Raw genomic sequence first — 15,583 nt, 5'->3', positions numbered from 1 at the left:
GACAATTCTTTTCAAATCTTTACTGAAAATAATGTCAGAGCCGATTAGAATAAAATCAAATGTTTACAATTTATTATGTCAGGTAAAAGTATCATGCCAATTACATAATCAGTTCAAAGATAATCAAAACAAAACATGAAATGCTCTGGAATAAAGAGAAGAGATGCAAACCCGACATTAGGAAATACATGATGCTGAGAGTCTCGGCGACTCTCTGCATCACAGGCTGATCTGAGGTACAGAATCGCCCTGATCCTCTGGTTGCATTTCATTATATAGACAGAAACTTCTTTCACATGGAAACATATGTTAACAATGGGAATTTGCATTGATCACCGTCCAAGACTTTTTGGCAGAATTTGCACCTTTGAGAACAGGATGCAATTTGCCTGGAAGACACACCCTCCTATGTGTGCCAATTATCTCTAAACTCTTAAATACTTTATTACCTTTTGGTTTACTTCTTTGGGAATGAGACACTTGTACCAGTCACACTGAGACATTTCAAATGATACCAAAAATGTGTATTACTGTATGATAATTGTTCATATTAAACCATATAGATGTTTGGGTGAATTCAGGTAGGGATGGGTGAAGGAAATGATGTGTAAATTGTGAGGTGGTCAACTCAAGTGTGATCGTGTCTCGAGTGGGGATGGTAATATAGCAAGAGAGTTCAAATGTTAATTTCCTTTGTTCTCTCAGAGAGTAGCTCTCTCCTCCAGCCTTACAATATTATTAGAAAATGAAAGTGTTTTTTGACCTTGGATGCATGTACGCATATTGTAGGAGACTAAAACTAATTAGGAACCATTAAAATAGCATAACAGGGGCACTTTCTGGCTTGAAACTCTCAAATGAGAGAATCCCACCAAACAGAAAGCAATTCTAGACCACTCGTTATGATTAGTTTCAGTGTTTGCTGAAAAAGAGAGACATCAGTTTGAGTCCTTTGCGTTTAGTAGTGTGGTTAAATGTGGTCATATGGATGAATATGAGTAATAAGATTGATCTTTCCTCAGCCCCGTCTGCGGCTCCTCGTCTCTGGAGACACATCCAACCTGCAGAAGAAGCTGGAAAGAGACGCCTCACCCTGCTCTGGAAGGTTTGCTTTTGTTCTATAGAAATCTGTTTTTAAACATGAGCGTGCTATTCAAAGGATGATTGCGAAAGGCAGCTAAAACACTGAGCCCACCTCTTTTATAGGGCATTGTTGTAGTTCTCAGTTATTTTGCGTTAGCTTTTTGTAAAGATGATTCACCTATAATTCCTTGAAATGAGAATTCAAAGCATACACAAATTAGTCTGTTGACATACAGCGTGTTACTGAGATCTCTGACTTTGATTGCAGACTTTATCTTGGCACAATCTGAGCACAGTTTATGATATCTGGGGTCTTTTTCGCAGGAGAAACATCACTATTTAATGTCATCGAGAGGCATCTGAGATGTAACAAAGACCTAATTTGTGATATCTTTCCTGTGAGATGGACCATTCTGGATGAATTTATTGGAAAACGTATTTAAACTTAACAATGGCATGATCATTAATATTTAATATATGTTTATATGTTCCCACCTGGCATACAGACAAAATCAAATCAACAGCATAAATATAGAGATGTAAAGCAGATCAGCGACTGTAATAAAAGACTTATTTATACTCACTTCCTGTGCATCAAGGCACTTCCTGTTTTAATAACACTCTTTCAGATTTTCCTGTCAGCTTAATTCTGACAAACAGCACGACCACATCCTGCCTCCTGTCCTCCACATATCAACTGATATGGCTGAATTTAGCACATTTAGCGGCTGATTTAGTGATTAGACAATCTGTAGAGTATCAGATTGCTTCTCACGCCAACGTTTTTTTTAAGAGATTGTTCACCCAAAACTGATAATCCTGTTAAAAATGACAACTCTGACAGCTGTCATCATTTACTCACCCTCATGTTGGTCACACCTCACTTGTATGACTGTTTGACACAAAAAAAGATAATCTGAAAATACATTGAAAGTCAATGGGGTCCAATGTAAAGTATCATCCTTCTACAAGAAGATCTAGTCCCTGACTTGTCCGCACCCTCATCTACTCGTTGAGTTTTATGGACTAATAATTAATGAGGCCACAGTTCAACTTAAAGGGATAGTTCACTTTGAAAATAAATTTTGGTATGTTTTAGCTTACCTCAAGGGCATCCAAGATGTAGGTGTCTTTTTTTCCGCAGTAGTTTCAATTTGGATATTTTTAGGTCAAACCGTTCTTGTCTGTCAGTAATATAATGCAGGTCGATGGTCACTGTATCAAAACACAAGCACAGAGTCCAAATTAAAACAATTCCCCATCGTCCAAATTAAACAATTCCCCATCGTAAGTACACATTGATGGCCTAAGACACGAAACGAGCGGTTTGTGTGAGAAAATGAACAATATCGTTTTTACCTCTTGTAACACAGCACACGTCCAAATGATCTGACGGCGCGGGCGGGTATAGATATATACACTAGATGTCGCTTGGCTACGGTTTCGTTCCAATGAACTGCAGTAGCCAAGGCGACATCTATGTATATATCTATACCCGCCCGCGCCGTCAGATCATTTAGACGTGTGCTGTTTTCAAGAGATAACAACGATATAAATGGACTCTGTGCTTGTGTTTTAATACAGTGACCATCGACCTGCATTATATGACTGACAGACAAGAACGGTTTGACCTAAAAATATCAAAATTGAAACTACTGCGGAAACAAAGACACCTACATCTTGGATGCCCTTGAAGTAAGCTAAAACATATCAAAAATTAATTTCAAAGTGAACTATCCCTTTAATAGGTTTTAATAAGCGGTTTTGTCTCTCAACTTTCACTGCTTGCAATAACATTTAGAAGGATAATAACCTCAGAATGATTCCAGGCTCACAGCTGCTGTGATTAATATGATCTGGTGTGAGGTGATATGGCTCATTTTGTTGCAGAGAAACATTTGGAGCAGGAAATAAACACAGAACCCAGTGCTAATTAAAGGCAGAAGTGTGTCATGCATGTTTACTCCTTTACATGTTTGTCATTTTCATTGCTTCATAGTCACTCTGTTTTAGTGTGGATCAACTAAAGCTGGGCTAAATCTGTTCTGACAAACTAAATAAACTAAGGAAATCCTTATTATCTAAATCAGGGATTATCAAACTGGAAAAAGCGGGTGGAAAGTTTAACATATTTTATTTATATATATAAATAAAAAATCTAAAAATATATATATATTTTTTAACAAGATTACTTTTTAGGGCTGTCAGTTTCATTTCAAACTTACCATTAAATTTACTATGAAAAGATGGTTAGTTGGTTAGTTAATGATGAACTAATCATTTACAAAACATTCATAAATTATTTGCTAGTGATATACTAACATTTTATGTATGTTTTGTAAATTCCGTTACAAGTCATTTACAAGTGATTAGTTAATGATTAACTAATTATTTACGAAACATGACTATGCATTCATAAATGATTAATCAGTGATATGTTCATTATTGTATATATGTTTTGTAGATTCAGTTATAAGTCATTTACATTTGATTAGTTAATGATTAACTAACCATTTACAAAACATGAATTTGAGTTTCATAAATGTTTAATAATTTTTTATTTTTTTTGTATGTATGTAGCAATTAGAGGATGCAGAAAGTGTTGTAAATGCCTTGTATACACGTACAGATCATTTGTAACAGGTAAGTAACAGTGTTCAACACAATGATGTGTAAACGCATGAATAAATCATTTACAACTCTTTCTGCATCCCCTAATCTAAAGTGTAAACTATTCATCACTTGTAAATGTGTTACACATCATTCGTGGATTACCACTTCAATAATAAATCAAGGCATAAGATCAACGAATCGTATCTACGAATGACGTGTAAGACATTTACAAGTGATGAATAGTTTAGACTTTAGATTAGGGGATGCAGAAAGTGTTGTAAATGATTTATTCATGCGTTTACACATCTATAACAGGCGTTGAACACTGTAGTGTGTGCTGCAGTGACTGGTGAGGGTATAGACAGCTGTCTTCTCTGAAACACTTGGAGTCCACTTTAACCACTGCGCACCTGATGTGAGCAAAACATACAAAAGAAATTAAAAATGAATTAAACATTTATGAAACGCATAGTCATGTTTTGTAAATGATTAGTTAATCATTAACGAATCAAATGTAAATGACTTATAACTGAATCTACAAAACATACATAAAATGTTAGTATATCACTTGCTAATCATTTATGAATGTTTTGTAAATTATTAGTTCATCATTTACTAACCACTTATAAATTACTTACAACTGAACGTTATTATAAAGTGTTACCCTTTGGAGAAATTGGTTGCTTGTTATGTGTTTTAAATACATTATACTTTCTAAAGGTGTAACTGAATTGATAAGCATTATAAATATCTAGTTCAGTCATGAAACTCTAGAGGGCGCAGGCTGATACATGCAATCTTTTACATCCTTTACATGCAATCTCCAAGCAATCACATCATTACTGCATGGCACAAGCTGATTGGCCTCTGCTGATCCTGCAGCCAATGAGATTGCTTGCTCAGCATTTAAATAGTCTGGTTTATTGTTTGCTGTAAGCTAGTCCTGCAGTTTCTCTGAAACCCTCCTCCTCCCCCAGCTCCACCTGTCTAGATCTGCTGCCAGATTTATGGATGTCTATTTAACTTAAGCAAAAGCAGCATATCTTACATGTGTACAGCAGTGTGTCTTAGCAGTAGCAAGTCCATACTTGCTCTGTAGCTGCGACTGTGATGAAGGGGTCAATGTGTGTCAGCTTTTCATGGCCCTTTTAGCCCCTGCTGGTAGATCTTGTAACTACACGATCTGCCTGCATATGCATCTTACTTCAATGACCTGCTTTAAAGCATTATAATAATTAATATCTTGGTGTGTGTGTTTCAGCCTGTCTCCTGGCCTGAGGTCAATGGTGTTGTGCTGAATTACTCAGTGTCCTGTCGCAGTGAGCTGGATTCATCTCAGTGGACCTGCGGCGCATTAAACGCATCCAGAAGCTCCTGCGTCCTCGCCGTCTCAACCGATCCCTGTCAGTGTAACCTGACGGCCACCAACTCTGCCGGGACGTCACCTCCAGCTCACCTCTACATACCCGCGCACACAGATGCAGGTAAATCACTGATGTGATGCTTCAGCGTGTTTGGGAGTTTCAGTGGAATCAATGTGTTGGAAAATGCAACTAATAACCACTGGACTGGTTTACATGGTTTCTAGCTGGTCCAAACCAGTGGTCATTTATGGTCGCTAGTTGGCCCTAGCTGGTCTTTATGCAACTTGCTTCATTAATGTAAAATTTAATGTGCATCACAGGTGTACATATATCATATTTGATGAATTTGATGAATTCAATTCATTTGAATTTGTCATCTTTTCTATATAATATAATATTTTGTAGTTTTACTGTTTTGAGTCTTTTGCTTTTAATTAAAATAAAAAAATTAAGAGAAAATAATCAAGTGAGAATAATTAAGTAGCTAATTTGTTTAAAAAATAGGCACCGCAACATTTTTATTTAATATACAAACAAATGATTTATTAAATTTTTTGCCCAAAAAAAAACACACACAAAAAAAACGCTTGCTTTCTTCTACTTTATTCATGACATCCTGCAAAAATCTCAAAGCAACTTCCTTGTGGACGTCTAATGAAATACTGATGATTATATGGGAAATTCTGCACAAGCATTCATAAAACAACATCATTATCAGAAACCTTACGTTCATTTATCCCAAACTTATGTCCCATTTCCTGCCCTGGAAGAACTCCCTCCCCCTCAGAGTATCAGCGTCACCCCATTGGACGACACTCGTCTGAAGGTGGAATGGACAGCTGCACTGAACCAATCAGAGAGCGGCTTTGTGCTGCAGTGGAGTTCTGTGCCTCGCAGTGGACCAGCTAGTCTGCACTGGGAACAAATGAATAAAACTGCAAGAAGTTTTAATCTCACAGGTCTGATCAATCACTTATACTCCAATAGAATGCGCACTAAGTCATTTTTTGTTTGTTTTTGCTGGTCGATATGACAGTGGCCTGTTCAAGTTCATAGTTACTGGTGGCATATATATATTTCTTTATTGACTTTTATTTTATCTTCACCTTTCATAAGAAGTGTTAAGTTTTCCTTCTTTTTCGTCCTTAGATGAAAAAAAAAACATACTGCCGTCATATAATCATAGTTTAATCAAATAACTCGAACAGTATAGTTTTAGTCCATGTCTATGTATGTGTGTTTCAGGTCTTCTGCCAGAAGTTCCATATAATCTGTCGGCCGTTAAACTGTATGGGCGACGAGCAGGAAGTGAGAAGTCTGTCATTGCCTTCACACGGGAAGGAGGTCAGATATTACACTCAAAGATGCATGTTCATTTATTGGAACTGAAGGTGTGGTAGTACTGCAATAGTGTATTTGTCAGCTCTTTTCCTTTGTCAAATAATGAAAAAAAAAAGCACACAGAAACATGAACTTTAGAGAAGAATGGGGCTAGTTGGATGTATAACTGTAAGGTTTTGAGTCTAAAGTCCAAATAGATAATTGTATTACTATTTACATTTAGATGAAAAGCCATTACACGTGTTGTGGAAGATTTATATTTATTTATATAAAAGTATATATATATATATATATATATATATATAAGTATATTATGTAGTATTTTATATAGTATGTCATATTTCATATGTTACCCCATATACTGTGACAACATGCCCCATTCACTCTTAAAGGGATAGTTCACACAAAAATGTAAATTCTGTCATTTATTTCTCACCCTCATGTTGTTCCAAACCCATAAAACTTTCATTCACCTTCGAAACACAAATTAAGATCTTTTTTTTTTTTTTTTATGAAATCTGAGAGTTTTTATGTATCTCCATTGACAGCTACGGCAATATAATAATAAAACAGTGTAGCTACTCATGAATTTGCATTACGTTCGACTACTGTACTCATCAATCCAGCTCATGGCAATACCGATATTTAAATATCAAGATGAACACAATGAACAGCGTCTGTGTGTTTGTGTAGTTAAAGTAAGTCTGTAAGTGTAAACAAAGGCACATCAAAATCATTGCTACCAGTGTGAATGCTTTACTGATGTGTTCCTGTGTATCAGCGCCCTCTGTCGGCCCAACGATGACAGTGAAGAAGACGAGCAGCAGCGTCATTATTCTGAAATGGGAACCGGTTCCTATAGAGAAACTTCATGGCTTCATCCAGAATTACACTGTTCTGTACAGTATAAATGGCAAAAGTAAGACGCACACTTTTCTTTGCAAAATATTAAAAAGCTATATCAGAACTATTTCAGAGCAGAACTTTCATTTGTGAGTTTGTATCTGTATCTGAAGGTGAGAAGGTTTACACTCGTGCTGAACAGATATCTCTGAGTGGACTAACAGCAGGAACCTATAACATCTGTGTAATGGCTCACACTGCAGTAGGGGGCGCCGCTGGGCCGTGGCACATGGTGGCTGTGGGTATGACACCATTTGGCTTGAATTTTTGATTCATTCATGCATGCCTGCATAAACACAATGTTATCTTTAAACCTGTTTGTGTGTGTCCAAAGGGCTCGAGGATGTAAAAGTGATCCCCATACTGCTGTGCTCACTACTACTGAGTTTTCTGATTCTAATAATCCCATTATGCTTGAGAGTGAGGTAAGAGAACTTATAAATAAATCATGATTCAGTTATTAAATCTATATTCATTCAAGGACAGCATTAATAAACATGGTCCAATATTTATACATCTCAATATGAACAACCTCAAATAAATGGAGATAGCATATTAAAAACACTTTGCAATGCAGTATGTTCTTTTATTTAAATAAAAATGTCAGTGTTTATTTAATATGATAACATACTGGCATGCAGTACTTATTGTCTCTGTATTTATGTTCGCTTTTTAGAATTAAACAGTGTCTGTGTCCGACCGTACCAGACCCCTCAAAAAGCAGCCTGTCCGTCTGGTCTTACACTAAACCATGTCAGGTAAACACAACCCTAGTTATAGTTACATAGGAAATATATATACACCTCTTGGTATCAATATAATCTTTAAACTATATTTTTTGGGGAATTAATTGTATCTCTGGCTACAGTCTTGGAAGAAAATTCCTTCCACATTAATGTCCAAAGATGTGGCCTAAAAACATGTAGTTTCCTCATTTTGCTTCTCAAGTAAATGTATCTTGATTTAAGTATAATTAGATATTTTTACTGGAAAACATATACCAAAAAATTCTGAGGACAAAAATAGTTTTTGTATACAGTACTCAGTTTCCACTAATACCAAGTAGTAGACAACAGTGTCAAAGAAAATCATCCACAACATGAAATATGAAACATGAATGAAGTGAAATCCTGGTAAATACAACTTGTGAACAGAATGTTTATAGGATATTATTATTAATATATTATAAGTTTGGAGTTTGAAATAATTAAGAAAGTTAATTAATGGTAAAAAGCATGTTAGAAATATTTCTGAAGGATCATGTGACACTAAAGACTGGAGTAATGATGCTGAAAATTCAGCTTTGATTAACAGGAATAAATTACATTTTAACATATATTCAAATAGAAAACAGTTCTTTAAATTGTAATTATATTTCCACAATATTACTGTTTTTATTGTATTTTTGATCAAATAAACGCAGCCTTGGTGAGCATAAGAGACTCCTTTCAAATTATATATATATTCAATACTACAGTTTCATGAAGTTTTCTCTTCTATGTTCAACAGCATAAGTTAACATCCACCATGAGCTCCATCATCTCTGTCGGTCAAGCTACAAGCTATCAGGGTTATGCTGAGAAAGACTACGACCCAATTCAGGTATTATCCTACCACACTGTTCGACATGAAGACAATGAGGCCGAAACCAAGACCAACGGCACTGCAACATTCCTGGACCCCAAACCGGCACCAACTCAAGCTTTCACGACACATTTCCTAAACCAGAGCTACACCAAACCAGACCAAGTCATTCCTGCTGGATTTACAGAAGACTTGGAGCCTTCATCGGCCGATCTCTTGTTCGATTCACTCTTCAGCTGTGAAAGGAATCCAGTAGATTTAAGCGGCTACATCCATGTGTCCCAGAGCTACGTACCGTTTGTTACAACCGTAGACGCATACAGAACTGTAGGTTTACTGGAGGACACCAACATCACAGCGTAAACAACGAGTCCTACGTGACTGGAGTTTCACAATCCCACTCTCTCCAGCCAGCCCGCCAAAACGTGCCCTCATCTCAAACACCATCTTTGTGTGCATTCTGATTGACAGATATACACAGGCTTGGGAAGCAACAGGATAGTTTGAAACGGCATAAGGCTGGTTGGGACGTAAAGCCGGATGCAATGGAATCCGATAACTGGTCTGCAAACTGTCCGGTGTAGACAGCAGGTCTACAGGTTTGGCAGGTTCAAGAGATTGGGTCTGCTCACTGTTCTGCCAGACACTAAGCCTGGCAATCCAGACCCAAATCCGGAAGATTAATGGTCTGGCATTGAGTAATGAAAATGCCTGGCTGGGATATACATAAACCTACCAATGTCCGTTGCCATGTTTTTTGTCATGACTTATCGTGAGAGGAAAAAGTGAAGTTTTGGTCGCATAACATCGGTTAATGGAAACGCCGTCATTTCGGAATAGTTCTTTGTCGACATTTAGAAGGAAAAAAAAAACCGCAAGAGTTTTGTGCAAATCTGTAGTGGAAACACACCTACTGTCGTGATTGCGCAGCCACTAGCGCTGTCATGTCATGTTTAGCTCGCCTCTGGCCCGCCTATATCAGATAACCCGATGTGATTGGTGCAGCTTGGCTACAAGGGCATATTTAATGAGCATCATTACTCGATGCCTGAGTAACTCGCTGAGCAAATTCAAATTGTGCTCTCGCGAGAACTCTGGATTTCCAGGGTACCTGACAGTAGGCTTGTTTGAGATGAGCAAAATCTGCCGGTGATCACCGCGAGATGCATGCCGGTTAGAAATGTGTCCGAGTGCGGTCCGACTTGCTCTGATGTCATGCTGACGTATGTCAAAAAACCCTCGCGATCGCAAGATGGATGTGTCGGATTCTGCAGTCAGGCGCAGTTGCTCTCCACCGACTGCGCTGATCAAAAGCATGATGGGAAACGACTTGCTGACGACACAGCTTATTGCTCATTGGTTTAAACATGATGTAGGCTATTGTTCTCTTTTAAAATGTTTGAATTTAAAACTCTGATATCGTGTTTTTATGTGTATAAATTATGTGTGAGTATTCCCAAACTCTCTGACAGCGATCTTCACGGGTTATTTGATTGTTGTCATATTTATATATAAAAATATATATATAGCCTATAAAACATGTCTGTCATTAGTAAAAATGATTGATAAAAATGTCTTTGGGGTATGTAATTAAATAACAAGTACTTTGGGTGTCTTGATCATTATATTTATTTTCATATAAAAGCAACAGCACTTCAATTACATCCAGTTTGTTACCAACACAGTGCACGAGCGCGAATCCCGCGATATCCATCTTCGATCTCACAGGTGTCAGATCCACTGCGAGAAGAGAGATCTGTCCGTCTTGCCTGCGCTTTTTTCACTCCTCCCCTCACTGCAGTCGCCTACTCTCGCAAACATTTCAGGCGAGGCAAGGCGCATCTCAAACACAGGAACTTTTTATCCAAGCTCCTCCCGTCAGATCTCGTCTAGGTAAAGGACAAGTCATTTCCACATGCGATACCTCTCACTAAACCACTTTGATCTCAAGAAGGAAAAAAAGGTGCATAAACCACTGATATCAGTTATAAACTGCATGAAAAAATTGCTTTCGTTGCATGGAGACTTATTAAAATATTTTCTGTTTTTAAGATAAAACAGTGCTGTTGACAGCGTATTGCTTTTCTCATTTTGATTATCTTATGGTGCATTGAAAACCTAAAGTATTCACATTATGTTACTATGATACTTTCATCTTGTGATATTTGGTTTACTGTTACATTTTGTAAATAGTGTTTTTTTCTGTTGACAAAGTCAAGGACAAACAGTCCCAGATGGGACAACACTTCCCCCTTAATGGGACTGGTTACATCACGGACGCATCTTGGAATTATACAGACCTGTTTAACTTATTTTTCTGTTTATTATTGTGCATTGTGTATTTCTGATGGTCTTAACTGTAGCTCTGCTGCTTGCATTAAACCTGCTGTCTCCTGCTTTACTCTGTCCTGCCTTCATCTGGCCTTTTGGCTGATTAGAGTTCGTTTATGACTGTTTTGGATATCAGACAAAATACATTGTTAACTAGTTTTGAATATCAGTCAGAACTCAATTCTAACTGGTTTTGGATATAAGACGGAACTCAATTCTAACTGGTTTTGGAAATCAAACTAAACAGGTTTTGGATATCAGACGGAACAATTCTATTTGGTTTTGGAAATTTGACAAATTCTAACTGGTTTTGGATATAAGATGAAACTTAATTCTAACTGGTTTTGGAAATCAAACTAAACTCGATAACTGTCTCGATCTTTATCCAGTCTTTTTACAAATTACCATTTGTGTCATTAACCATATATATGGATGTAAACTGCTAACCAGATGGACTAGTAACCAGTTCAGATGAGAAAAACAACTCAACCCACCTGATCTGAACTACTGCATGTGATCATACTATATACTCTCTCTCTCTGTGTGTGTGTGTGTGTGTGTGTGTGTGTGTGTGTGTGTGTGTGTGTGTGTGTGTGTGTGTGTGTGTCTCTCTGTGTGTCTCTGTGTGTGTGTCTCTCTCTGTGTGTGTGTGTGTGTGTGTGTGTACACACACACAGATATATACACTCACCGGGCACTTTATTATGTACACCTTGCTGACTGGGCTGGACCCCCGCTTGCCTTAATTCTTCATGGCATAGATAAAACAAGGTGAGGTGCTGGAAACATCTGGTCCATATGATAGCATCACGCGGGCTATTTGAGCATCGAACTCATTGTCATGTTCAAGAAAGCAGTTTGATATGATTTGAGCTTTGTGACATGGCATGTTATACTAAAGGCCCAAAGTTTGCTAAGAAAATATATAACACATCATTACACCAGCAGCAGCCTGAACCGCTGATACAAGGCAGGATGGATCCATGCTTTAATGTTGTTTGCGCCAAATTCTGACCCTACCATCTGAATGTCACAGCAGAAATTGAGACTCATCAGACCAGGAAATGTTTTTCCAGTCTTGTACAAAATGTGGTGAGCCTGTGTGAATTGTAGCTTCCGTTTCTGTTCTCAGCTGACAGGAGTGACACCGGTGTGTGTCTTCTGCTGCTAGAGCTCTTTTGCTTCAAGGTTGGACGTGTTGTGTGTTCAGAGATGCTCTTCTGCAGACCTCGGTTTGTAATTTGTGGTTATTTGAGCTACTGTTGCCTTTCTTTCAGCTCGAACCAAAACTGCCGCTCACTGGATATTTTCTCTTTTTCAGATCATTCTCTGTAAACCCTAGAGATGGTTGTGCATGAAAATCCCAGCAGATCAGCAGTTTCTGAAATACTCTGATACCTGTCTGGCACCAACAACCAGGCCACATTCAAAGTCACTTAAATCACCTTTCTTCCTCATTCCGATGCTCAGTTTGATCTTCAGCGGATCATCTTGACCATGTCTAAATGTATTAAGTTCCTGCCATGTGATTGGCTGATTGGATATTTGCGTTAAGGAGAAGTTGAGCAGGTGTACCTAATTAAGTGTCAGGTATTGTTTAATTTACAAATGAATAGAATTAAGCAATCCCCTTGTAAAATAATGTTAAAAGTTCATTTTTGTGAGCTGTATCTGAAGTTAAACCAGACTACGGAAGAGGAAAAGACAGCGAGAGGGTCGCGAGCATTGGGAACATTTTGTTGGGAATGTTGTGGCTTTAGACCAGAGTTCACCACCGCTGGTCCATCTTTCCTGCGACTGGAATTCCCGACAAAGTCCCTCTTTGTTTGGACAGACGGGCCAGGGCAGTGTCACACACACATCCGGCTCCACAGAGCTGATCTTCGGTGACAAGAGCGCAGATCGGCCGTGTGCCAGAGCTGGTGCAGCAATATTTATTGTGGATGAAATGTGCTATTGTTGACAATAGATGGATATTCACGCTGACCTGCCAGAACAGTGCTAACATACTCCTTGCATTCCACCAGTCCTTCGGGAATTTGTCAGCCTGCGAATGTGGCTCAAAAAGGAATGGATTAATGCTTAGCACACAATTTGTCATTCCTGTAGTAATGTTCTCAATGCTAGGTATGTATATATTCTGATAAAGCACATGTTATTGTCTATTCACTAAAAAAGGTAACAGAAAATCACCTTGTGTTATTGTTATCTCAAGTCACAAGGTTAATATTTGAAAGCAAACACTATCTTATTCAATTTGAGGAAATATGTGCATATATACATAGACTATACATGTGCTGAGTGTGTTGAGCGCTTGGAAATGCCAGCATACATTGGACTTTGGTTATATTTATTGATATTTCTTGGGTGTGGGGATTGATCATAGCCATTTCCTTTGCACTTTGACTGCTCTGTGTACATGTTTCATGTATGGAGAAATTAAAAGGTAAAAAGTGCATGTTAGCTTTTTCTCTCTGTGTAGACATTTTGTTAACTTTGGGTATTTTTGTATTTAACTTCCCTATTGTTATCAGAGCAATAGCACAACTTGACAACACATCCTGACAAAGGAATAAGATTCATAAAAGGGCGTAGAGATTATTAGGGTTCATTTACTTAAGAACTAAAATAATCTGGATATGTAAACAATCTTTTGTGTGTATTTTGTATTGTGTGAGACAAGTTTGCACATCTTTTCCTGGTGAAGTAGCATAAATAACTACTCAGGAGGCAAAAAAGCAGTGGCAAAAAAGGCATCCATAGATGGTATGTAAAATAAATCGGGGTTACACATATACAATGTAATTAACAGAAGAAAAAAATACTATAAACCATAAACTACATCCAAACAGACTGGATACTGTTAAAGGGATAGTTCACCCAAAAATGAAAATTCTGTCATTAATTACTCACCCTCATGTCGTTCCAAACCCGTAAGACCTTCGTTCATCTTCGGAACACAAATGAAGATCATTTGAATGAAAGAGAGAGCTGAGATCTTTCTGTCCCTCCATTGCTATGCAACTACCACTTTCAAGTCCCAGAAAGGTAGTAAAGACATCATTGAAGTGATCCATGTGACTCCAGTGGTGTAACCTCAATTTTATAGCGTGAAAAACATAATTTACCACTTTATTTACAAAATATTAATCTCCAACATGTGTTCACGCAACAACATCTCCTCTCACATTAACAAAACACAACACGCATGCATCGTGGTGCTCTCGTGAATGACCATTGGAGATTCATATTTTGTAAATAAAGTGGTAAATTGTGGTTTCCGCGCAAACAAAGCACTTGTGTTGCTTCATAAAATTAACATATTTTTAATGAAATCTGAGAGCTTTAAGTCCCTCCATTGACAGCCTACGCAACTACCACTTTCAAGCCACAGAAAGGTAGTATAAAGACATCATTAAAGGTAGGATAGGCAATTTCTGAGAGGCTAGCAATAGCGAGCTAGCTTTGAAAGCATATGAGATCCTGTTCTCCCTTCAGAGCGTCTCCAAAGCCACGCCTCCTTCAAAATTTTAAAAAACACATGAACACGTACAACAGTGAGTAAACAAAAGAGTCACGAGAGATGGCGTTAAACTACCTCATGTCTCAAAGCACATAACATTACAATAATAATGAACAAAACTTAAAGAACGCTGACCTGTACCTCCTGACTGCTGCAGATTCATTTCAGCGTTGATGGTGTTGCCACTGAAACGCATAAATTTGAGTCATAAAACGCTCTGAGTATAACGTCACGGGTTTCCAATCTCTTGCAAATGACAGTAGTTATGGCGTGAACGCAGCAAAAGCGGGTTGTTTTGGTTCAGGAGGAACTGTAAAAGCTGCTGCTGTTTCGTCGCTCGGAGACTGACGTCTGTCTAAATCTGAGCATGAAACGCGCTGATGATGTGTGATATTTGCGTGAGCAGGTGTGCGGAGGTATGGAAATACATACCTTGACAGGAAGGTAGGCCCGAATGCAATGATTGGACGACGAACATATTATGGTCTTATTTAGACCACTTAACTTTGATTGCTATCAGGATGTGAAGAGACTTTCAACTAGCGTAACAAAAAAATGTTTTTGGAACAAATTGCCTACACTGACTTTAAAATAGTAATCCATGTGACCCAAGTGGTTTAACCTCAATTTAATGAAGCAACGCGAGTGCTTTTGTTGCCGGGAAAAAAAAAAACATAATTTACCACTTTATTTACAAAATATTAATCTCCACGAGCTATAGTATACATTTTCTTGAAGTAATGACACAAGAAATATTATCAATTTGTGTGTGCCAACACACCGTTACACTGCCTACACTAGTCTGAACGAGTTAATCTTCTATTATATTTCACTCTTCAAC

At 37.8% G+C, this 15,583-nt stretch overlaps 1 protein-coding gene across 1 annotated transcript in view; it reads left to right on the top strand.

Moving 5' to 3' along the window:
• The window catches only part of LOC308696522 (interleukin-6 receptor subunit beta), a 24,270-nt gene extending 13,111 nt beyond the window's left edge, over window positions 1-11,159 (top strand). Inside the window, exons 7-15 of the mRNA XM_081375303.1 lie at window positions 1,023-1,105; window positions 4,958-5,180; window positions 5,831-6,019; window positions 6,306-6,404; window positions 7,183-7,320; window positions 7,418-7,546; window positions 7,639-7,729; window positions 7,981-8,062; window positions 8,814-11,159. Of these exons, the coding sequence (XP_081231429.1) occupies window positions 1,023-1,105; window positions 4,958-5,180; window positions 5,831-6,019; window positions 6,306-6,404; window positions 7,183-7,320; window positions 7,418-7,546; window positions 7,639-7,729; window positions 7,981-8,062; window positions 8,814-9,251 (1,472 nt within the window). The 3' untranslated portion in view covers window positions 9,252-11,159. The remainder of the gene's footprint in view (window positions 1-1,022; window positions 1,106-4,957; window positions 5,181-5,830; window positions 6,020-6,305; window positions 6,405-7,182; window positions 7,321-7,417; window positions 7,547-7,638; window positions 7,730-7,980; window positions 8,063-8,813) is intronic.
• The last annotated feature ends 4,424 nt before the right edge of the window (window positions 11,160-15,583 follow it).

This window comes from Scardinius erythrophthalmus (assembly GCF_964197995.2).
Source record: "Scardinius erythrophthalmus genome assembly, chromosome: 9".
Classification (NCBI taxonomy): Eukaryota; Metazoa; Chordata; class Actinopteri; order Cypriniformes; family Leuciscidae; genus Scardinius; species Scardinius erythrophthalmus.
This window is presented reverse-complemented; position numbering and strand designations above follow the sequence as displayed.